The sequence below is a fragment of the Mugil cephalus genome, chromosome 15 (assembly GCF_022458985.1).
Source record: "Mugil cephalus isolate CIBA_MC_2020 chromosome 15, CIBA_Mcephalus_1.1, whole genome shotgun sequence".
Classification (NCBI taxonomy): domain Eukaryota; kingdom Metazoa; phylum Chordata; class Actinopteri; order Mugiliformes; family Mugilidae; genus Mugil; species Mugil cephalus.
The window spans coordinates 21,891,517-21,916,239 of NC_061784.1; the positions used below are offsets into that span (position 1 = coordinate 21,891,517).

At 43.2% G+C, this 24,723-nt stretch overlaps 1 protein-coding gene across 3 annotated transcripts in view; it reads left to right on the forward strand.

Annotated features, from left to right (window-relative positions):
- Nucleotides 1-4,807: 4,807 nt before the first annotated feature.
- Nucleotides 4,808-24,723, forward strand: part of dpysl3 (dihydropyrimidinase like 3) — a 44,493-nt gene continuing 24,577 nt past the window's right edge. For 2 of the 3 annotated variants that reach the window (XM_047606810.1, XM_047606811.1), the window contains exons 1-2: nucleotides 4,808-5,212; nucleotides 24,146-24,234. In XM_047606810.1, the coding sequence (XP_047462766.1) occupies nucleotides 4,847-5,212; nucleotides 24,146-24,234 (455 nt within the window). In that variant the 5' untranslated portion in view covers nucleotides 4,808-4,846. Of the gene's footprint in view, nucleotides 5,213-12,494; nucleotides 12,693-24,145; nucleotides 24,235-24,723 lie in introns of those variants that run through there. The other variant, XM_047606812.1, reaches the window with a different exon arrangement.

A 24,723-nucleotide genomic window follows, 5' to 3' on the forward strand; every position in this document is an offset into this window, starting at 1 on the left:
CCCTCATCAATTCCTCTTGTTAGTTTTTGGTCTAGAAAAACTAGGCACTCGTGGTTTCGTGTAAAAAAACAACAGCAATTTTATTAAACAAGAAACAAATATGAAATTGGTCACTGGATCCTCACTAGCGATGTTCTGCTGAGACTCATTGACACTCATGGCTATTTCAATATTTAATACCATGCGTCCCCACAAATGCTTTATGGTGTTGGTGGTGTTGCCAACTTTGCTTGGAATTACAGTGCTGCTTAAATTTCACGTTAAAGTGAAGCTGCTTTGGGCTGGTTCAGTCTCTCTCGTGTTAAAATAATAATATATAGCGCTTTATCATAGATAAACTACCAGCTGCTCAAACTACCAACCTCTCAGTTATTAGACAACTCAACCTCCTGCCTCATTCTACTTACAAAGATTCATGCAAATTGTTACCTTATATTGTTTTTTTATTACAAACAGGGGCGCAGCCAGGAATTTTGGGGCCCATGAAAAAAAATCTGATTGGGCCCCCCCCCCTCACAGCTAAAGGCTGAAGGGTCCGTGTACCATTCGTTCATCTGAATTTCAATGTCGACTGGAAAATCAATAAATATCAAGACTTATTTTTACTGTTGTGAAAATTTTCTCTTTTTTTAACTTATCTTTTGGAGCCTCTGTAATTGTCCTAACCCCCCAAACGGCAGCACAGAATACGATAACTTATTTATGAAGAACTTTAAGTTGGGCTGAACACACCACTATGATGAGATAAGGAGAAATATCTGTTGAAAATTCAAGTGGTTTTGAGTTGAGATGATTTTATTTATTTTCATTTCGACCAACATGTTAAATTAAGTTGTTTTTTTGTTTTTTTTGTGCAGAAAAACCTTTTGATTTTGCACTATACTTATGAACCACATGAATCTGTCTTTTAGATTGTGGACTTCCTGGACAATTTAAAGTGTTTACTTCAGTTTCCTTTGTCCTGCAAGATTTCCAATGTCAGGAGTTACCTTTTAAAATCAGAATTTCATAATTCATCAGTTGTCTGTCCGGTAACACATTGGATTTTGCAGTGCGTGTGTATTAATTGTTTGACTTGCACTTTACCGCTGTCTACTGTCAGTGTCTGTTAGCTTCCGTCCTCATGTCATGAGAGGAAATAAGCGTTGAGCTGCGGCTGGTGTCAGGTTTTCCTCTGCAGATTCTTCCCTCCCAATCAAAAGGCAGAAATATCATTAATATTATTAAAGGTTAATTAAATTTTCAGCTTCGTCATAGAAGAGCTCAGTGTTGAGGAACAGTTGTGCGGCTTGTTGTGTCTCGCAGTGAAGGCTTCAGTTGTATCACAGGCTTTTTAAACATTGTGGTTTTCGCATAGCGAGTCCAGGGGAACAGTCTGTCTTTTGACTTCTGTCGTGCCTGTCCTTGCCAAGCCAGACGAGAACGGAGGGCGTGCCAGGCTTTTTGCTGTGCGCCAGCACTGCCAAAGGATGTCTGTCACAAATGCATTTTTATCTGTCATTCTTTCAGCGCTCACCCAGGGGTCACTCTCAGAGCTCTGTGCTCGTAGTGGACGAATAACTGCAATTTAGGGAAAAGGGGAAGTAAAGCTGATAAAATGAAGGTACTTTTACTTTTAGCAAAACACACCATCTGCACTAGGTTCTATCTTTAATGCACTTTATTATTTGTGCGTCTTCTGCATGAAAGATGCTTTTCCAGAGCATTCTATCATTTTTTGAAAAGTAAAAAAGAAAACAACTCAAAGGAAAGTTTAAGACATTGTACTTTGATCATGAGTCATTGAGGACGACAGGAAAACCCCTGTGCCGCTGCGCGTTAGACAGCCGGTCTCACTTTGAAGGGACAAACACATCCATCCTTGGAGGCTCTTTAACCTTATTTCGGCAGCAGCTGGTCCAGGCCAAAGCATCCCAGCCGGATGCAGCTGCCCGGTCTGCTCCGTTCAGCTGCTTAGCAACACTGACTTCACGGCTCAGACTCCAAGCGAGACTTGCAGCTAACGCATTTCTAGTTATTCCTTTTATTTATTTACTTTCACCTAAAATGTGTCAATAGTGTTTCTTCGAAGGATCACGAGGACGCAGCGACACAGAGGATGCGCAGGGTGCAACAAACAGCAGCAATATGAGAGTTCGTATAAGCTGCTTAATGCTGGTGCCTGTTCCCAAAGGTTTTACTGCTGCCTGACTGTGGGCCACTGCACTAATGCTCTCCTATGAATAACCAAAGCAGAAATTGGATGCTGTTTTTTTTTCCCCAAACATGTGAAGGAAAAAATGGATCCACATATACATATAGACTCCAACCTTTAAAAAACAGCACACAGTATCCTTCATCCTACAGTAAGACAGTGAAGTAGAATGAGACATCAAACTGCATTCATTTCAATAAAAAAAGAAAGAAATATGTGTTCTAAAACATTTATTCTAAAACATTTGACCGGTTGTGTATATGTATACGTATGCAGGGATGTAGGTTAGTGCTGAGATTGTGTATTGACTAGAAGTAGAGGAAAACCTGCACATCTCCGGTGCACGGGGCATGTCAGACTTCGTGCAGCTTGAATTAAGTCCTGTCGACTTGTCTGCGCAACAGTGGCCCACTTACCCACTTCTTCAAAGGTCTGCGTTGCCGCGAGGCGTCTCGTGCCAAATCCATGAAGACCACTGGGTGTGAATTTGCCAAAGTCTGTCCTATCTGCCATCGTTCCATCATGCCTGAATGAACAAGCACTTAAGTCAGTGGCAACATGAGAGCTGTTGTCTTGGGGGGCGCATCGGTTTTTATTTGCTGGCCTTACATGCGCATCCATTTTTAATATGGAGCCAGAGATGGCCTCCTGTTTGGTTGAAACTGCTTCCGATGCAGGATCGTCAATCAATATCATTCAGAAGATACGCAGCCAGCGAATGTGTCTTCAAACAGAGGGGTTTACTTTTGCAGTAAAACTTTTAATTTGGGATAAACCACTGACTGCTCTGCCGTTGTAGCGTGCGGCTGACACTGACAGCCACATAGTGTTAGCTGATGCCTCCACCACCTCCCAGTCTGTCTGCTCCGTCCCGGCCAAAACTAAAACAGGGAACGCTTTCAGACAAAAATCTTCTGCACGAGCCCCTGAGCTCTGTTCTCTCACATAATATTTAACTCTATCCAAGGCCAAAGAGCCAGTTGGTGTCGGACGAAAACTTTTCCAAGGGTGAAAACCTAAAAACATGTGACGTACTGGCAGCGGTGGAAGGAGAGAGGCAGCCTTAAAGGACTCTGACGAGGATAAGAGAAGCAGAACATTTTTAGTGGGCTCTTGGCATCTCTACAAACCTTGATGCTTTAATCACATTCATGTGAGGGGAAAATTTCTGCTGGCCTGACAAGTTGCTGCATTAGATGCCAACCGAGCCCCAGGAACCGAGACTGTTATTCAGTAGAGAGAGAAAAGGAAAACATGTGCAAATAGAGCTTTCTTGTCATATTTTACATATGTCTCCACTAAACTGTCTCTTCAGATTATAGCGTGTGATCGTTGCAAAGTCAAAGTGACGTCGGCTACAAAATCATATGGAGTTAAGATTAGAAAAATCATCTACAGTATATGACTAGTAGTAATTTCCTTGATGCTATCATGCACATTAACTTTTTTTTGGCTTGCAAACTTGCAAACTTGCAATGAACTTTTTTTTTAGTTTGACTTTCCGTGCATGGGTTGTTTTCTGCAGGAGCTGCAGGACACATTGGAAGCTGATGTGACGACCCTGCCCAGAAGCCGAGGCTTCACTTCAGCGATGACAACCTGTTAGATGAGACCTGAGGCTGTGGCCTGTTGGACTTCTCTGTATAGCTCCCAGTGTGACTGACCTTGGACGTCTTTCTTCCATCTCATCTCTGTGGAGCGTGTGCCCTCATTCATTCTCCCCCCATGTAACTCTCCCACACACACTCAGCACTGAGGCAGCTGGGTGTTATTTCTAATCCACCTGATGAAAGTTTCCTCCGGTTCTTTCACCGCCCTGTGAATCCACAATCTGAATTATTTGGTGGAGCAATCTGTTTCATTATCCCATAATGATTATTTATATGAGATGCATATGTTACTGCAATTACTACCTTTAATAAATATGCAGAACTTTATCATTTCTGGGAGGAAAAGATGAGGAAGAAGAAGCCGCTAATGTCCCCGCTGTGACCTCAGCCCAACTTGTGAAACATGCTGATATTTGGCTGTTACATAATTGCATTCTTGTTTACTGAGGGCTGCTGTTGACTCCTGTTTTCCCTCCGTTGTCCGCTCCACTCAGCATCCTCTCAGTTTGAGACCTGCAGCCTGAAAGCTGACGCAGTCCAGCCCCCGTCCTTGCTGAAGGGCCAGACAAGCACTTGAAGAAAGTGTGTGCTTGATGTAGACTCTCAAATGTCTTAAGGAAAGGAGAGACTCTGGATACCTGTGTTCTTGCCAAGTGCACACACCTGTGTCCGTTTTAGTTCAGCTGAATTAAAGTCACCAGACATTAAAAATGCAAAACAGAATTGCTTGTTTCGGATTTCAAAAACATCATAAAATATGACATTTTGAAATGGTGCATGTATCTTGGATCGCTCTGCTGCAAGCTGCAGTTTAAGGCTACATACCCGCGCGTAATTGAACTTATTTTAAACAGTTAGAGAAATCACACAACACTACTTTGCCATAAGTGACCACTACAGTGCCACCTCTGGCTTTAATTCTGCTCCTGTCCTGCCTTTCTACTCTGGCTTCCTCTCGTGCGCACACGCACAAACAGACGCGCACCACTCCAGCACCAGTCCCCCCTTTTTCTTCCACGGTCACTTGTGCAGGGCTTCCACCATGGCAGAGCGCAGAGGAAACTGGGAAAAAGCGGAGGACGACCTGCCGGTTTACCTCGCCCGACCCGGCACTGCAGACCAGGTGCCCCGGCAGAAATACGGCGGCTTGTTCTGCAGCGTCGAGGGCGCGTTCGAGAGTAAAACCATAGACTTTGACGCCCTGAGCGTTGGGCAGAGGGGCTCCCGCACCCCGAGGATCTCCAAGAGAGAGACCGCTCAGGAGGCGAGGAGCCCGGCGAGTGACAGCAAGAGCCTCCCCGCTGTGGAAAGTCTCGCTGCAGACAGGGAAGGAGGAAACGACCCAGCGCAGGTTGAGATCAGGACCAGCGGTGGGAAAGAAGTGCTGCAGAACCTGGGAGATGAAAAGGTAAGGTCTGGATGATTGGAGCAGCATGCGTGGATAACAGAAGATGTGTGTTTTCTTTTACTTTTTCCTCCTTTAGTTGTTTCTTTTGTGTCAGTTAATGATGCTGCTTCAGTGGTAGTATTAGACAACAGCATGCATTCAGTTATTGAGCTTTGTGGGCTCTTATGATGGCTTCGGTAATATAACTTTATGATTGTAATGTACAGATGGCCACAGTGGCTGGCTATTAAGCTGAGGGGCCAAGCCTAATAGCCAATAATTTAAAGCCTGTCCTTCGTCCATACACTCACAGGCTCCGATAAACTTGTTCATCTGAGAGAGGCTGTGAAGTGCATTTCTTAATTATACATGAGTCTCTTAACTGTTGCTTGGATGTGGTGCCACATCACTGCAGTGTTTTAGTGCATCTTTTGCCCAAATGACTGAAAAATGAGACAGTCGTACCCATCACAGCCGGCTATTGTTTGGGCTGTTTCTTGAAGTCTGGTTGAGGAGTGCAGCAGAATTCAACCGATGTACCAGCAAAGCATAATGGAGCCAGAGTGGAAAGCCTCAAGGCTGGACGAATGAAAATGTCTGTCATCACTACGGGCCTGGGCCTCAGCAGACCACGCTCTGTCTGCATGAAACCACAGAGCTGCTGATGCTGAATATACTAACACACACAAAAAAAGAAAAGCAACAAGTGTTGCTGCTACATTCGTATTGATGTGCTATTTTTGTGCGACAACTGTATAGATTAACTAGCAAGCCAGCCAGCGACACACTGCTGCCCTGGTAAACACAAGCGAGTGTCAGGTTTGAAATGAAATACACACCAAATTAAAGTGAGAAGCTATAGAGCGTGCTCATCTTAGTGGCACAGATTTATAGATGAAGCAGAACAGCTACGCCACATTATCAGATTACACCTCATTGTGCTCATTCAATTAGTGCAGTCTGGAAATATTTGGGGAGTTTCTGCTCATCCTTCTGTTTCTATTGAAACTGGAGAACAACTAATTCACCTCTGCTCTGACGCTTTTCAGTACATCATTACATGTCGTGACTGTTGTGTTGATTGTAGTTGATTATAGAAAGACCAGACCAGAAGCAGTGTAGCCTCACATCCGTCTGACTTCTCCCACTCTCCTCTTCTGTCTTTCTTACTAGAGAGAACAAAGACTGTTATAAAGTGGCTGATTGGTAGTACTATAATCTAGCCTGACTCATCCTAGAAGTGACATGGGCCTTCTGGGGGCGTCCTGTGGTGTCTGGCAGCACAGTGTTGATAGTGGGTGGGGACCTTTGGGTCCTGTGGGTCCAACTGTTTGTGTGTGTGTGTGTGTGTGTGTGTGTCTGTGTGAGGTTGCATCCTACTGGGGATGACTGCTGCCATCGAGGAGTGTCATTGCTATGGGGTGGGGTTGTCTGGTCTGGTCTGGTCTAGGTGGCCGCTGCATGTCTAAGTAACATCCTCATGAATAAATGCCAGGTCTAAAAGCTGCATAATAATAATACAAGTAGTGTTACAGTCAGTTATTTAACCACGAGGCCTGTATCTATACAAATAAGTTGAAAATCTTCACAAAGGATGAAAGGGCTAACACAGGGAGACGCACAACTATTTAGTTGCACTCACACAGCCATGTTTATGGGATCACTGAAAACACAGTCCGTTCTAACCTATTTGTCGAGAATAAACAAAGCTTATACTTGCACTTGTATATTAGTTTTTAGTTTTCATATGCCTTTTTACAGTAGAGATCATAACTAGTAACATGAAATGGTATGATACAGTCATATGTGTGTCTGGGTTTTAATATTTTCAGCACCATGGAGAGAGAGAGAGAAATGGAAACTAAGCACCACAGAAATAAAGCATTGTAAAGTGAATCAAGTCATTAAAATAGAAAAAACTTCAAAAACATGACAATTTATCATGAGGTCTAAATTATTCTCATGAAAATTGTGTTTTTCAAATTTCTGTCTTGATTAATTTTATTACAATAATAAGTGTAGAAGGAAAAGAATATTGTGCAGGTGATATTTATATGTGTGATTAGATTTTATTCATCATAGAAATAAAATAAAGTAAAATAAATAGAGTGAACTACAATAGAACAGGGTTCTTTAATGTTTTTTTCAGGCCAATGACCCAAACTGATGAGAGATCAAGTAGGGACCCTGAATAGGCTCTCGGCCAATTGTGGGGAACCTGACAGAGTCAGCGTGTAATATGCAGCCTCATGATTGGCTCAGCAGTGATAGGGGCGGGGCCTGCTGTGTACAGGAGGCTTAGATTGACAGGCTTCCGCCTCAGTGTGGCGCTCTGCGTGAAACAGTGAGCTGTTGAGACAGGTCCTGTATCACTGAATGAAAGAAAACGTTCTCTGCCTCCATTTATCTTTACAAAAATATGCTGGAATCATGTTGATGTGTGTTTAAGACATTTAAATTTTTGGGGGAAAATTAAAAATATATATATATAAAAAATGTCTAATCAACCAGAGATTTTGCGACCCTCATGCAGTACCTCCATAGACCCTCCAGGGGTCGTGGATCCTCTGTTGAAGACCCATATAACAGCATAAGCATAAAAAAAGATTTGCATTTCTACAAATCAACAAGAAAGAATTAAGTTGGTGTGATTTACATTAATTATCCAGTTATTTTCAGAAGAAAGTGTCTGATGTAAGACTGAGATCACTCCGGCCGACGAAGAAATTGATGATTCACGTCTCTTTCGCTGCCTCTGGCACAAACGCACGGTTACACACTCGCACAAAACTTTGGCCGAGAGAGACAAGCAGCCATTAGATGAAGTGAGGATAATTACCAGTTAGCCGTTTAGTCACTGAACTGCTGAGCACATATTGGCACAAACACAGGCCCATGTGAATGTAATGTATGAATAGAGCGACGAGTTGTTCTTTATGAGATGCAGGAAAGAGTTAAGCACGGATTATGGAATGAGATAATGGAATACAATACGTCATGTGTTATGGTTAAACAGAATCTCATAAAATTCTTCTGCCTAATGTCGACACATTTAAGGTTTTGGTGAAAACAGTGAAAAAGACCTGTAGATACGAACGTGCTGCTAATATTTCCAGAAAACACTGAAAAGAAAACTCATATTAATCTGAAAAATCTGGCCTCTCCAGGATGTAGCTGCCAGAATTTTAACTAGAAAAAGGAACATGTACAGTAACGGCTGAGGAAAGGTCTCTACACAAATGTGATGTGATAGGTTCTTTCATAGTGTCACACCCTAATATCTCTGTGGTATGACTGACAGCATAATGACAGAATAGAATAGAATAGAATAGAATAGAATAGAATAGAATAGAATAGAATAGAATAGAATAGAATAGAATAGGGTAGAGGGTATGCATGTGATGTCACAACCAGTGAAGTCTCCATGGTTACAGTGACAGTTGAACATTGAGATTAGCAGCATTAGTTTGAATCATAGACTTTAATAGCATCTAAATTGTAAAATTAATTTTTTAAAGGTGAAGAGCTGTTGTGTGATTGACTGAGCCAACAGATCTGAAAAACAGTCAGAGATATATTTTATATTTTTTACAGATCAGAGAAAAGAGAAGTAAATGTATCGCTGCATTAGAAGAAACAACTGGAATCCAGACACAGAAACCTGGTGTTGTGGTTTACATTTAGTGTCAGGTAATATTAATTTATGCTGTATTTTGATGAAGTTACTTCCTAAGTTACGTTCTGGAGGTGCTGTCAGATAAGTTTGAGGATGTTGTTGTTTTGTCGTAGTTACGGCCGACAGTAACTATTTCAGTTCCAACAATAAAACAATAAACAGATTATTTGTGATCACTCCTCATTGTCCTTTGTTTGGCTAACATTCTCAGTAAAGCTCTTAGCATTAGCATCTTTTGTTTAGCTACATTTATCATAACTGAAATGAACTAAAACTAAGTGAAAATAACTGAAACTGAGGTTAATCCACTTTTCCAAATACCTACTATTTCGTAGTTATTCTAATGAGGCTGCTTTTAGCTTTTATGCTGCAAGTTACTGGAACAGGCTTTTCAATCACATTAGTTGTGTTCCAGTGTCATGTTTTTTTTTCAATACTCTGTTTATTGGATTTCTCTTGGTCTTAATTGTCTCATTCATGTGTTAATTATAATCAAAACTTATGCCTAGGAAGAATATCTTCCTATATAGGAAGAATAAATTCCTATATAGGATATTCTTCTTCTTCTTAATGTTATTATTATTGTTAATAGTAATAAAAGCTTTGTTGTGATGATAAAAAGAAACTCACACATTCTTTCTAAAACAGTAACCGTGCTGGATCTAGGTCGAATCACACCGTGAGAGTCTGCAGCGGTTTGTGCTGTGGTGGCAGATCTTCTGATCTCCCTCTAACTTTGAGTCATCGGAGACTCAGCAGAGAGGAGGAAGACTGACAGACCTGTTGTCAGACTAACGCCGAGAGGCTGGCTGAATCTGCACAGCTCAGTGTTTGTGAGCAAAAACTGCCTGGTGCATGGTTCTCCACGGCTTTCGTTGACTAGTTTGTCCTCCCTCTTTGCACCTCTGTGGATCCCGGCATGTTGCTACTGATTCACGGTGATCTTTGTGAGGGCTGAACTGCTCCCTGCCTGGCTGACCTCTATCTCTGTCTGTCTGCATTTGCATCCTCATGCGCACCAGTGATGTAGTTCATTTCTCCCTCCTGAATTCTGAATGTATTCTCCCTTTTTTACTCTCCTCTAAGCCCAGCCGTGGACGTCTTCAGTGTGGCGTGCAGCCAGTTTCCCACCGTGTGGCCTTACACTGAACTGCAGTATTGCACCTCCAGAGGGACCAGATGATTCAGCAGAAATCAACACAGACATTAATCTCACAAAGACAGTACATGCATACTCTTCTAACGTTATCTATGCGCATTGAGGTGCTGGTCAGACTTAACCTTTACTTGCAGAAACAGAGGAAAATCTGTTTGCTTTTGTTATATGACAATTCTTTCAAGTCTACCAGTTTACTTTTATTTAAATTCCTTCAGAAAGTGTTTGGGACTCTTATGCTCATATATTCTGCTCTATATTCTTAAACGATCATGTATTTTCTAAGTCTCCTCCTGTCTTCTGCTGAGCTAATTAGTGCAGTGAGCTGCAGTAATGGAGTGAATAATGAAAAGTGGTTGACCAGATGTCCAAAGGAAGCTGGTTTAGAGATGATGAACCCCCCCTTCCTTTGTTGTCGTGCTGAGTGGACACCAGGCTGGGGGTGGCACTTTATCTCTATACAATCACACACACACACACACGCGCACACACACACACACACACACACACACACACACACACACACACAAGTAAGCATTCACCTGTGAAACAGGTCCTCAAGCTTCACTTCAGATTTTCATCACACACATACAAAAAAAGGAAGATTAAGGGCATATAGTGAAGAGATGCTGTTGGAATATCTGCCCTTTTTTTTGGCGTTCGCCTTGTAAAATAATTATATGAGCATATCTCAGTTTTTACATGCCTCTTGCAGGTCTCCATCTTTGCACAGATCTGCGGGGCTCTTGTGCACTATCCAGTGTCACAGTAGATATTTTTTCCTAAATCCACTGACTTCTTGTGCATGATGAGATTGCACATTAGCTGGGGTGCTAAACGCGGCCGTGCTAAACTTAAATTCGGTAATTCACAATGACTGCCGAGTGTTAAGCTGGACGTTTCTAACGCCGTTCGGAGGCCACCCGCGTGTGAAACGCGCCGGCGCAGCCTCCTCGTCGAGTCCTTTTCTGCATCCTTGATCTGTCTGCCCCCTGTCTGTCCGTCAGTGTCAGCTGCTTAATGTGGTTTGCAGAGGTAGCAGGGCTGCAAGCTGAACAGCGTGTTGTTGATGCATTCTCAGAGGCCTTCAAATGCTGAGGTAATGTCTCGCTGCTTTACTTCCATGAAAGGACATGTCAGCATGCAGGCGCTGTGTCTTCTTGAAGCCGGAGCCGAGGGGAAATGATCAACAAGACAAATAATTTAGAATAAATACCAGGAGTATGTCATATGGGAATTAGATCTGCCTTTATTGTCCTAGCACAGTGAAAGCAGACATTTGCTTGTGCAGGCTTTGAAACAAAACACACACTCCCACATTAATGACCACACAAACGCAGATGTGTTTTGCTGCGTAGTGGTACCGGTCTTGAAGGCCCCGTATCACCTACTGGATGGAAGCAGAAAGGTGGTGTGAGGGGTTTGTTGTTCATATAAATCTAAAGATGCTGCTTTTAAATCTTAATATATCTGACATATCTTGTACACGTGATGTAAAACACAAGCTTTTTTGTTTTTGAAGAATTGCCGATGCTGAAACTAAAGTAAAATGGACGGACAGTAGGATTTTTCAGGAACAGTAGTGGTTCTCATGCGTGCACCCAAACAGACACACCCTCGGTCACGTGTCCCACCCGCCCTCCGCGCACGTCGATCTCAGGACCTCATTATCTGCATTAGTGCCGAGGAGGGGAGTGATGGGGGGGGGTCCACTTTAGGTTCAAACAATAGAGACACATGGCTGGGTGGGGACACGCAGCGAGAGGGCGTGTGTGTGTGTGTGTGTGTGTGTGTGTGTGTCGTGGAGAGCAGACATGTGGGGTGTGTAATGTGGTGGACAGGCCCTGTGGCAGCTGCTACACCATTTTGCTCCTCTGCGTTCACCAAAACAAACCCCCCTCCCCGAAATCTGCAGTGGATACTTAGTGAAAGGACGTGAAAATTAAAGCATTCACGTCCATTTGACGTGTTCATAGAATATGACGCCTGTTTTATGAGTCTAAATGTATTTAGATGACTTGCTGAATTGTCTCCATCGCCGCACATGGTGAACATGATGCTGATAATAAGGATTCAGTCAGGGTGTAATGGAGGGGATTTCATTATTTTTTTTCTCCTTTGTTATTTCCCTTTTGAACCAATTAATCACTGCTGGCTTCCTCATATCAATCAGCTCCTCGTCCTCTCCTGAAGAGACCGCGGATTACATGCGATTCTCTGGAACCAGGTGGTTCTCATTACGTTTTCATTTTCTGATAGTTTAGTAATGAGTAATGCTGGATATGTGCTGTACACTTTATGTGCAAGAAAGAATGTTGGACAGCTCTGACATGCAGACAACTGGCTGCAGGATGTTCGCCCAACCATCTGCTCCACTGCGCCCTCCCGCGGAAAGATTGCGACACCGCACCGTTCCAGTTTGAGCCGATCGGAGGGAGGGGCCGGGTGGGTGACTGGACCACAGACGCTCCTATAGCGCTCAGCGAGGCACTGAACATCGCACTGACGGAGGGGCGACCATTCCTTGAAGCTCTCATCCAGGCGAGGGCCGCTGCAGCATCCGCAAAGAGGGAATACCGTTTTGTTGAAGCTCGATTTTTTTTTTGAAGGTGGAATCGGACAAATAAAAAATGTCTTATCAAGGAAAAAAGAACATCCCGAAGATCACAGTGAGTAAATGAGTTATTTCTGCTTCACTGGCCGTAGGAACTTTGATCATTTTTTTCCACCTCAAACCTGCTGCGATGCATTTGAAACATCACCAGCGAGACTTGATGAAATGTTGGCTGCAGGAAGCCGGTGGAAAAAAAAAAAAATAAAATAAATGCGCACAATGAAATAGCATGAGTGGCATGCCACAGTGACAAGCAGGCAGGGAGATGAGGCGTTTTCTTAAAGGTGTCCTGCATCTTCTTTGTTGAGGGGCTCCACGCCGTGTGGCGAGCCGGCTCGCCCATAAAAAAAAAAAAAAAATCACTGTAACGTTTGTGCAGGGACATCTGCTGCCCTCAGAGCTGAGACTCCGTGGTGACTGGATTGAGCTTAAGAACCATTTTTATGATCTAATTTATTGACAGTTCCTGACAATTTTGCATGAATGTAGTTTCATTTTCATATTTTTTTTTTTTTTGGCGGAAAACCCCAACAACAAACACACAAATTGTAAAAACAGATGCATAAAAATAGCCATGCATGGATTAGAATCGCGTTTTAGACATTATGAATGTTCAATTTGAGTGTGATAAATTTTTATTTTTTATTTTTGGGCCTAATCAATCACTTACAAGGGGCTGTGTATTGAAGAGTGAAATTTGTCTTATTTTAGTATTTTGACCTCATATGATTCCTCGTACATCGGCCCACCTTTTAACGAACGCCCTCATTTATTTAAAGGATAAAATCACCCCCTCCCCAGACCACTGACAGGGCTTGTGTTGCAGGCTGGTGCGGCAGAGAGTGAGAAGGAGAGGAGGGGAGGGTGGAAACACACGCCCATTTGTGATGAGCTGTGATAAGCCGGCCTTGTATTTCTGGATCAGGAGAAGGAGAAAGAGTCAAGGCTCCTGTCAGAGCGCCGAGGGTGGGGGTTGAATTCAGGGCACGCTGGTGTTACACAGCGAGCCAGCCGGGTGCTGGAGTGTGTCACAACTGCAGAGAAACCTCTCCCACTCCCTCTCCTGCGCTCTGTGAGCGAGGATCTGAAACGCCTGCCTTCCTGGTCTCATTGTTGCAGTTTACGCTGCAGTCAGGGGTGTGTTGCTCAGCCTTTGTCTCGTCTTTTCAGCCGCTTTTAAACCACAGGGGTGATGTGGGGAAGACTTGCATCTCTGACCCTTATAGAGGTCTTATATTCTCCATCCATATTCATAGCACAGATAATTGATATCATTACCCATAAAGCAGCACATGTCTCGATAATATCGGAATATAGGCCATTATTTCCCAAGGCATGTTTTGCAGAGTCATTATAGGGATGAAAATTTTAATTCTACCCCAGAAATAGAAAGTATTGGTTTCGTATTCATTTGCCTTAGTGTTGGACTTTTGTAAATGCACACAGATTATTTCAACAGGAACACACCCATAGACAGAACCAGCGATGGCAGCAGAGAGCATTAAAGAGGGACAGGCTGGAAGGATGTGGAACATGAGTGAATTGTGTTCAGGCTCACGGCCTAAAGATGCGTAATCTGGTTACTGAACTTCAATTTTTCTATTAGAGAATAATGCAACGTCTTGCCAGTTGTAACCAGCGACCAGACGTTAACGCAGACTGACAGCTGCTCCCACAGCACAAAGTATCTCATTGTTGTCCTCGAGGAGAACGAAGGTGTAATTTATGACACCGTGAAGTGCAGTTGTTCACTGTCGTGCACCGATTCAAATCCAGATCCGGTGGATTTAATGTGTCATCCTCAGAATTTAACCCCTTGAGTTAGGTGATGGTACGGGCAAGTGTTTGTGAACAGGGTGTATTCACCAATCAGGCATAACATTATGACCACCTTCCTAATACTCCCTTGTGCCTCCTGTTCATGGGGGCTTAAACAGTTTGAGATTTAGTGAATTTGGAGGCCGGGTCAACACCTCGCGCTGTTCTTCATGTTTTTTTGAGTGTGTCTGTGTCAGGCTGCATCCTGCTGGGGATGGCTGCTGCCATCAAGGTGGGTGGGGGTTGTCTGGTCTGGTTCTCGGTGGGTGGTGCATGTCTGAGTAACATCCACACGAATGAATGCCAGGTCCAAAAGCTTCCTGGGAGAACACTGAATATCCAATTGTGAAGCAAATTTCCAGTCGATGTTGGTCATAATGTTGTGGCTGATCGCTCTTTATATCAATGTTATTAAAAAATACGCCCGTTTATTTACACTCACTTCTCACTCCCACATCTGTCACAGGAACGGAGAGCAACTACAATAACTGTTTGCGAACAAAGGAGGAAGTAACATTAGCTTTAGGCGACTGTCGAGGGAGGAGGTCAGGGTGGATGGATGGGCGGACGCGGTGAAGGATAGTGCTCTTTGTTTTGTTTTTACATAAATCTTGAGATAAATTCTCTACCCTCTGAACTACCACTATCTGTACTGTAAAAACAAAACAGAAATCAGTTAGAACCCGGAAAGTCCAAGCAAACATTTTAGTTTTGTGTATAAATGTTCCACTATAAGATCATTTGTGCTCTGTCACACTGCAGAGGTGCAGTTTGTCCGGTAAAAATAAAAGTGACTCATTCATTATTATGGAAAGCTTATTTACGTGGAGACATGTCTCTAACAAGAACAGGCCCTGGAATCTTGAGAAAGAAATGTTTGTGGGTGGATGAGCGCAGAATGCTTTTAGAAAACTCACTAGGAAGGACCTGCAACAGTATACCTGCTCCTAACGTTCCCTTCACAGATTCCCCACCTCTCGTTTCCACCCGTGTTCCAGCTGTTTTTTCGAACATCCACCCTCTGCCACAGTAGCCCTGTCAGATTTCTAGGTGTGGTTCTTCCTTTCCCTCAGACCGACTCGCAGTGTTGTTCCAGGCTGGTACATGTCATCCGTAATCCAACTCCAACTCCATCTGTGGGCTTGAAACGGGGGGCCTGGCAGACAGGCGTCTCGGCCCGGGGTGGGAATTGAACCCCCTTCCCCCCTCGTTGACGTGCCACGAGACGGGGGCTCCCACCACGCCAGGCCGTAACCATCACCACGCCGGCTGCAGCAGCAGAGCGGGGCTCCGGTGCAAATAATATACCCCACGGCCACCCAGATGTTGCAGTGGTGCGACTTGCCATGGCAACCAACATACAGTCGTGACAGCGGGAAAACACAGCCCCCGTTCGGTTCGTCGTGTGCAGATGTGATTGGACACGCGCCTCGGCCTCCCACACACACACACGCACACAAGCACAGACATTTCTCAGACTTATTGACTGAGAAAGTTTATAATTCAACCTGTCCAGCCCAATCAGATCCAGATTGAAGGTTTTTTTTCTCCCCCCCGTCGCCATGGTTACACACTTACACTATTCCGGCTTATCACAAGATCAACATTCCAGACGAGCAGTTCCGCCGTATGACCGTGGCTGGCAGGAGCCTCCACGATTAATTTAGATGGATACGTCTCATTGTTCACTTTTCCAGAATGTTAAAAAAAAAAAATAAATAAATTAAAAAAAAAAAAAATCCTGTGCAGTTTTGGGTAAAGAGTAAATATTTTCGATTGCTAGGCAACAGGGCCGCTGCAGAGGCTCTGGTGCACATTCAAGATGACTTCCCTCTTCCACTGGTCCCCGCCTGCCTCCCCACAGCCACCTCCACGCCTCCCCCCCTCCCACACACACAGAGGTCTCTGTCACAGCTAATGGAGGTCTCCTCTACAGAAATATCCTCTTGGCCCCTTTGACCTGTTTTGTAGCCGCGGAGTTTTCCAGAGACGTTTATTAAGCACACCGGAGTGGTTATTACTAATTTGCATCCCGCTTTATGAGCTCTTCCCCCTTTCCAGTCTGGTGAAAGTGGAAAAAATGTGTCAGTGGATACCAGTGTAGTAGTACAAGAACAACATCCTGCCGGCTATTTTTGATTACTGCTGGCTTGTGTAAGAGAAAATGACAGTTTCCTGTGCAGCGGGAGGCAATTTATTTTCGGAGCTTTGTTTTGGAGTTGAATGACAAGATATTTTTACCACCTGAACTTTATTCCACTCCGTTGCCAGAAATTTAACAGATGAGCTTGTCAGCACTTGTGAGAAGTTGCGGCTGAGGCCGATAACAAGGTATTACAGTTGACATCACATCTAAAGTACAGAACAAGACGCACACATTTCCTAAACAAGTCAGATTTCAAATTGTAAGTTTAATTTCAAAGCATTCGTACAGACTTTGTGTAATCGTGTGAGGTCGGCTCTAAAGAGAGCTGTTAAGTGTGTTTGATGTTTGTGAATCCAAACCCTCTTCCAACTGTCCTGATTTGACTAAGACCACTGAATCCTCTGCTGTTTAAACCGTTTCAAAGTGTTGAGAATAGGTCACACACACACAAACACACATCTTAGCTAGTGCACATAAATCCCTGGCAACGGTTGTGTTTTCTGTTTTTCCGCCCATCTATACTCACACGGTACAGTGTGCAGAAGGCGAACTGAACCCGTGCTGTATTTCCACCACTTTCCAAGAAAATGCTATGAAGGCATACTGTATGAATAAGAGATCACTCATATATATATGATTAACAGACAGGCGCATCCACAGGCAGCCCTGTGCGGCTGGATGTACTGCGGACCCGTGCAGCCCATACATTGCCCCTCCTCCACTAGAAAAGTGTGTGTATGCATAGGAGCATTAAATATTCTTTAAATTCAATTTTTATCATGTAAATGGAGGGAGAAATTGTTTATAAGTATCGGCCCTACAAAAAACTATATCACACCAATCAGGCTTAACATTATGACCACCTGCCCAATATTGTGCAGGTCTCCCTTATGCCTACAAAGCAGTTGTGACTTATCGGAGAATGGACATGGGCCTTCTGGAGGTGTCCTGCGGTGTCTGTTGTTAGTGGGGGTCTTTGAGAGGAGGGGCCTCTGTGGATCAGCCCACAGATACTTCATTAGTTTGGAGGCCAGGTCAACACCTTATGCTGTTCTTCATGTGTGTCATTGCTATGGGGTGGGGGTCTAGGTGGGTGCTACATGTCTAAGTAACATCCACATGAATGAATGCCAGTGCCAATGATTGTATTTAACATTTGCAAAACTTATTTGACAACATCAGAAAACAAGGAGTTAGTAAATAAATAAATGAGAAATCGACTAAAACACATGACTTCATTGTCTATTTAGCAAGCTGTCATTTCATTGTATTTTAATTAGATACTTTATTTATCAACTCTAAAGCACGCTTAGTTTAGTTTTTATTGGCCTGTAAAGGCTGAGCCTGGTGGACTAATTACATATTTGTAATTAAGTAAAGCAACAGTAAAACATTCAACTAACATTTTATGAGTCGTGGGGTCTTCTGGAAAAATAAAGACACACAAAGTAAACGGAAAGATTCAAAGTGAACACAGTTAACTACAAACGTTTCCTTGGTGCAGCAGACGGGCGTTTTGATGAATGTCAGTGCTTCCTTTACTGGGGCCGTATTTCATAAATGTGCAATGACCCTGGGGAAGTTGGTTCCTGTACGTTATTGCGGCTCAGCCACAGACATTTTCCCTTCAGAAAGTGAGTGTGGTAATAGTAACATGATTGACAAACGGGGCCATGGTCAGTGACCCTGGAAGTTCGGAGCAAATCAAAATCATGGCTGATGGCTCATGTGAATATTCCAACCCAAGAGCAAATCCTCAGACAAAAGGAAATATTCATTTCAAATAACGAGGGTTGAATTTCGTTTAGTATTTTGACACGGAGCTATAATAAGTGTACAGAAGAAAACTATTTAGAAAAAAACTGTTCACAGTGAGGCCTAATGAAATGAGATATTTCAGAAAGAGATATCTGTTTGTCTGGTGAATGGATTTGTCCCAGATGGAGCATTTTGCTCTTCCAGTTCAAACCTCGTGCTCGTGGTTCAGATGCACTCATTCCCAAAATGTCATAGAAATTAAATCTAGGTCATAGAAACTGTAGTGCAAGGGGCTTCAACGTTTTTTAGGCCAAGGACCCCAAACTGATGGAGACACTAAGTATGGACGCCCTACCTATTAAATGTGTTCTATATTAAACTCAGCCCAGCGCTATTTATAAATACACATTATTATTATCATTTTGCATTCAATATTAAGCTATTAATGTAACCCTTATCCCTTTACTAGCATATGTTAGCTTTACAGTAATGTATATTTAAGGAAATTTAAATTTATGGGGAGGGAATTAAAAAATATATAAAAAATCTCCAACCAAAAATTTTACGACCCCCCCGCAGTACCTCCGCGGCCCCCCTAGGGGTTGCGAACCCCCTGTTGAAGACCGATGCTGTAGTGCGTGATTTGCAGAGAAACTCGTCTCAAACAGTGGTCAGACGGTATATTTTCAAAATACACTGTCCTTGTAGAGGATAATTGGCAACAACTGAGTAGAAACCAAGACAAAAAAAAAACAAGGTTGTGAATAGGAAACAATTGAAATCAATGCCTGACAATCCTTCGTGTGTGTGGTACAAACACAAAGACTGAATTACTGAAATCAGACACACTTGTAAACTGAGTAACTAGTTCAATGTGTTGTGATTTATTTTCAAAATATATGAAACAGAAATCTGCGTGGGAGTTCTCCTGACCCAAAAAATAGTCTGCATTCGCTCCGTTTGGCCCAAGACGAAATGAATTCATTGACTTAATGAAAGCCCTGATTAGATGTAGGACTATCCAAGTATTTGCCCAATGGCGTGTTACCCGATTCGTACTGTGATAAGAACTGTGTTTAGTTACTTCAGACTGTTACTGTTACATCCAAATGTATCCTTCAGTGAAAAGCTGGTATTCAGAATGCATCTGTCCGCCCTTCTTTTGGCACGCTGCCCGACGGTGAAGGTCAACAAAACTGTTGGGACAAAATCAAGGGTAGGACGGCTTGCTAACAGCTATCTCTGTCTAGACACTGAACGGCCTCTCGTCTGCCTCCAGTGCATATCGCTTTCGAGCCTGAAACCAACCTAAAACGACAGGTCAGGTGACTGTTTTCTCCAACCTAAACGCCTGGAAATTCACCAATAGTTTTCTTCCGACATCTGAAAAGAGTTTTCAACGTTACTGTGCAGCACAAAGCCTGTTTACCAATGGTAAAAATGTTACAGACGTTGCATTCAAAAGAGTTTAAAGCCTTTGTACTCGAATAATAAGTTACATTACTTAGATGAAGTAATAAAATAGCTACATTATTCATTAGATTTTAACAGGGTAAGTAGCTACGATCGGTACAATTAGGAGGAGGATGTGCAGTCTGCTAATGGCTCCATCAAGATGTAATTGGATCAGTCATTTGTTCGGATGTCCTACTTAAACGAATCTTGAAACAGCTGTGGTTGTGCAGCTCGTAGGATGATGAGCGCCAGCGTCTGACTCCCATTAAACAGTTCTGGTCGAAGCCTGGGCTGCAGCTGAAATTCAAACAGCGTTATGACTGTGGTGTGTGTTCGCGATGTGGACCGTACTGTCTCGTTAACAAAGATTCCCGTAACCACATAATAGCGCAGACGGTTTTAACTCCAGCAGTATCACTGTTACAGAGCCACAAGAGTTAACGCGGGGTGGAAAAGCACAAGTCATTATGACAGATTTCTGTTGGTATGTTTGGATGTTGTCTGCAGTTACAGGAACGAGGACGCTTGAGTAATGTCCTTCTTTTTCTTTAATCATAGTCAATCATATTTGGAAAATCTGACCCGATCCCATTCACTACATAACTGTGGCAGCATTTGGAAACAGCGTGACATCACTTGATGTATCCACTATGTATGTGCAACATATTGGTGTTTGTGGTCGACTGACAGCGGGTGAATGCTGATTCAGATTCCACAAGCGATGATTCCAGCCACGATGAGCTTTCCCTGGGCCGCGTTCAGATTTATGAAGTGTAACGTGATTAAAACATTCAGATTACGTGTTTCCTGACATGGCTCGACATTCTGCTCCGCCGGCACGTGGACCTGAGACGCGTTTGGAAGTGGGCTCGTTGCTGTTCAGACCGTCGTTCTGAACGAAGCCGGCGAACAGTCGGGGCAGCCACTGGGGTTTGGTGGAAATGGAAAGATATTGATTGTTAAATGATTGTGGTCTGTGCGTGCTGTCATCAACCAGTGGGCTGTAGCTGAAAAAGGGCGAAGTGTGTGTGTGTGTGAGAGGCATAGAGTGGGTAAGGCACCCATGCATGAGGGCACACCCATCACTGCAGTATTACAAATCAAATAAAGAGCCTTTACTTCGTCTGATGCATTCGATGAGGGCAGGCCTGCATTGCTCGGCCTCTATATTATTCAATCTGATTAGAAAATCTTATCTTGCTTTTGCTAACATCCTAACATTCATTTGGCTTTTTTTGCTCATTACAACGATTAATCCAGATTTCTGCACTTTTTTTCCCATCGACTTTTCAGTTGCAAAAGAATGAGAAATGTGTCAAAAGGTCAAATGTAAGAAGCCTGAAGCCTGTTTCGACACTCTGCTCTCGAGGTCAAGTGAAGTTATCTGCACGCCATTCACGTCCAACGCGCTCCGCTTGGGAAAGAACCGTCTCGCTGGGCTAATGAGCGACAGTTTTAGGGCTCTGCAGTATGATCTATGCCCGGTGCTGTGTTCCAGCTGCTGATGACTGCGTGTTGTAATGTGTTGGTTCAGGGTGTGGTTGCTCGAAGAGGCTCTGGGCTCAGTTTCACTCTCCTCCATCACCATCACCACCGCACACGCATGCACGCACAGCACAAGAATACCCGCACTGTTTGTGCCTCGATGAGCTCAGCAGATATCATGCTCGAGCTACGCACAAAATCATATTGTTTTTTTGTTTTGTTTTTTTATGTGCAAAGCAACGGCTGCAGTTTATTACGGTGATGAAACTCTGGGACCCGAGCCAGGGGTGTAAATCACTGCACACATGTGCTGATGGGAAAATGTGGAAGTCTGTCCCTCTTAGCACGATGAGTCTTGCCATTTTGCGCAGGGCAGATGCACAAATGAGCCAATGCTTGTTAGGGATAAAGCACAATGTAGCTTTTCCCCCCAAAAACACAGAAGGTACATTGTGTACTAAAGTGAAAAGGATTTGTTCTTCTTCATAGCAACTAATCTTTCTTTACATTTAAGGGTGGAGTCGAACCCGTGTACAGTAAAGGCACAAATAACGTGTTTTTTTTACAAATACTTATTTCGAACAAATAGTTATTATTTGTATAATTATTTGTATTCGCGAAAAACATCCGAGTCAAAAAGCTGCTTCTCATCATGTGCATCAGAGGACGCTGTGACTGGACCAAACACAACTTAATGCATCATTAGTTTTGTCAAATAGATTTTTATTTATTTTTTTTACCATAACTGGGTTGCAGAGGCAGCAAATAACTTTTGGGAAGCAGAGTTTGACCGGGAGATGATTCTGTCACGTTACATTAGTATTGAGACATCTGCAGTCAGGGTCCCTCATGTTAGCGTGTTAGCATGTTAGCTCGGTAATTCAGACTATTGTCTACTGGTAAATAGTAAATGGTCTTGCTTTTATACGGCTCTTTTCTACCTATTGGTACTCAAAGTGCTTTACAGTCACAGACACTTCTACCCATTTGCTCATACAATCCGATCTGGGGATTGAACCTCTAACCTCTCTACCTACTGAGCCACTATTGTCTCCCACAAGCACCAAATCATCATCACAGTCATGTTCTGCCCCTACAAGTCAGAATAAATCACCTCTATTATATGCATTTAATGCAAAACATCAACCAATATTGCAGATACATCCATAATTATTACAATGACCAATAAAAGAACTTATTTTTACACATGCATGTCCTCAGTTAGAAGTGTAAATAAAAAAAAGAGATTTTCACACCTGTTTTGAATTTTATTCAAATACAAATACAAATACTAGATGCTTTACACGCCCCTATTTACATTATTTTGTCAATCATTTATGCAAAGTGAAAAGGAATAAAAGGAACAAGAACTTTCTCACCATGTAGGTTATTGTTTTTCTGTATTTGTTAAATTATTTCATTGATTCACTGTTTCCTCGTCGTCTAAACCCACATGTTTTTGGTGTAAAAGGTTAGTCTCCTGTAGCCAGTCTCAGCTCTTAATCATGGGTTGTGTTTCAGCCGATGCCGAGATTAAAAACAATACCCGCAACCAATGTGTAGGATTATGTCACAGTTACTCTTCTGTCTATGAATGCATAAGATCCGCCCAAATAATTCAATTGGGCCGACAGATCTGCCGGAGCGTAATCCCTTCCCAGCGGACCGACTTAGACTGGGGGAAGTTCAAACTGGCTTCCTGGCGACTAAAGCGGCAGAATATTGTCGGGATAGTCTGTTGACGAGTCGTTCGAACAATCATTTCTTTGCTCCATTACATTTCTCCCAGCAGCGCATGTTCACGTTGTCTCTGCATTAACCACCAGCTGAAACAAACAGAACAGTCGCCCAACCAGCCGCACAGTCACCCATCCTCCAGATAACAGCCTCGCCTAACCCTGCAGCCCTCCACCCTCTTTCACAGACAGTCTCCTCCCCGCCTCCTTCAGCCTCTCTGCCTGCAGTCAGCCCCGCTGCCATGACAACAGCCTGCCAGAGTCGGTCAGCGTTGCAGCGGCGGCAGCAAAATTCTTGATGTCTGACCGCGTGGCGTCATGGCAACGCCCAGATCTCAGCACATCGGGAGATGCAACGTTGCTCGGTGCATTTCATGTCCCTGAAAAGGATGATTGTTTTCTCGTGTAGAATAAAAATTAATGCCTATCGCTGATCTATTTTAGGGATTGCGTTTTTGTCTGTAGGATAAATGGATTGCGCTGAGAAAATAAGATCCTCCATTAGTATTGTTGTGTAACTGGATGAACACGGTTAATATGTTAATCCAGAGTCAGTCCTTAAAAGCAGCTTTCAGCAGCAAACAGTCTCAGATTTCAGATCGCCACGGCTGGAGTTTGTCATACTTAAGGATTGAATTTAGACTTCACTGCAGCTTCTTCTTGAAGGTCTACTTTTAATAGTTTCATCATTGTGAGCCACATTGTGAAATCCAGTTGAGTTAAAGCTGGACAAAAAGAGATAGGATTACTACATAAATCCTGACATACATTTGAATCTGCCAAAGAAATGTTTGTGCACAAATGTGTGCAGTGTTTTATTCAGTCCAAATATGGATTGTCATCTCGTCTTTTTTCTCTTTGATGTAGTTACAGAGATTCAGATTTATGCTGTTTATCAGAGAATATGTCCACACAAATCTGGGTTGTTTTGTTCAGAGCTCCAGGGTGGTCTGCATCTAAACTGTTTGTGAAGTGTTTGGGACCAGAGTGACAAACATGCCCGAAGATACGTTTCTGGACATAGGAAATCTCTCCCCCAGTGGATTTTTACGTGTGTTTTTTATATTTCTCCTTCTTATCTCCCACCCTCTCGTCTTTTTCTTTCTGCAGAGCGACAGGCTTCTGATCAAAGGCGGGAGGATCGTGAACGATGACCAGTCCTTCCATGCCGACATCTACATGGAGGATGGCGTCATTAAGTAAGTCCCTCGCTGCCCTCGTTTCTCTTCCCATTTGCTTTCGCCCATTTTGCATCTAGCTTCATTTTCCGCTCACCCGATCCCCTCTCCATATTTAAATACTTTCTCTCCCATATGAGGGTGCGAACCATTGCTAAAGTTGCTCTGGACTTGTGTGCAAACTGTTCAGTTTGATCTTTCCGAGAAATGCATTATGTTGAGTGCTTTTTGTCTTTACTCTTGTAAAGATTTAGGACATTTGCAGGATTGATGAAGCCTCTTAAGCTTAGCTTAAACTGTGTAAGAGAGATAACCTTAAACTGTCTGAGCAGACTGCTTAAAATTCACCTTTTCTCAAATATCTGTTTTTAGTTCAATTTAAATGTGACCAATGTGTGTTTGATTAGGATGAGAATTTGTAGAGGAGGGGGAGATGACATGTTAAAGAACGCCTCAGTGCTGGTTGACCCCATGTTGCTGCAGCTGGTAATAAGAAATGCGCATTAATAC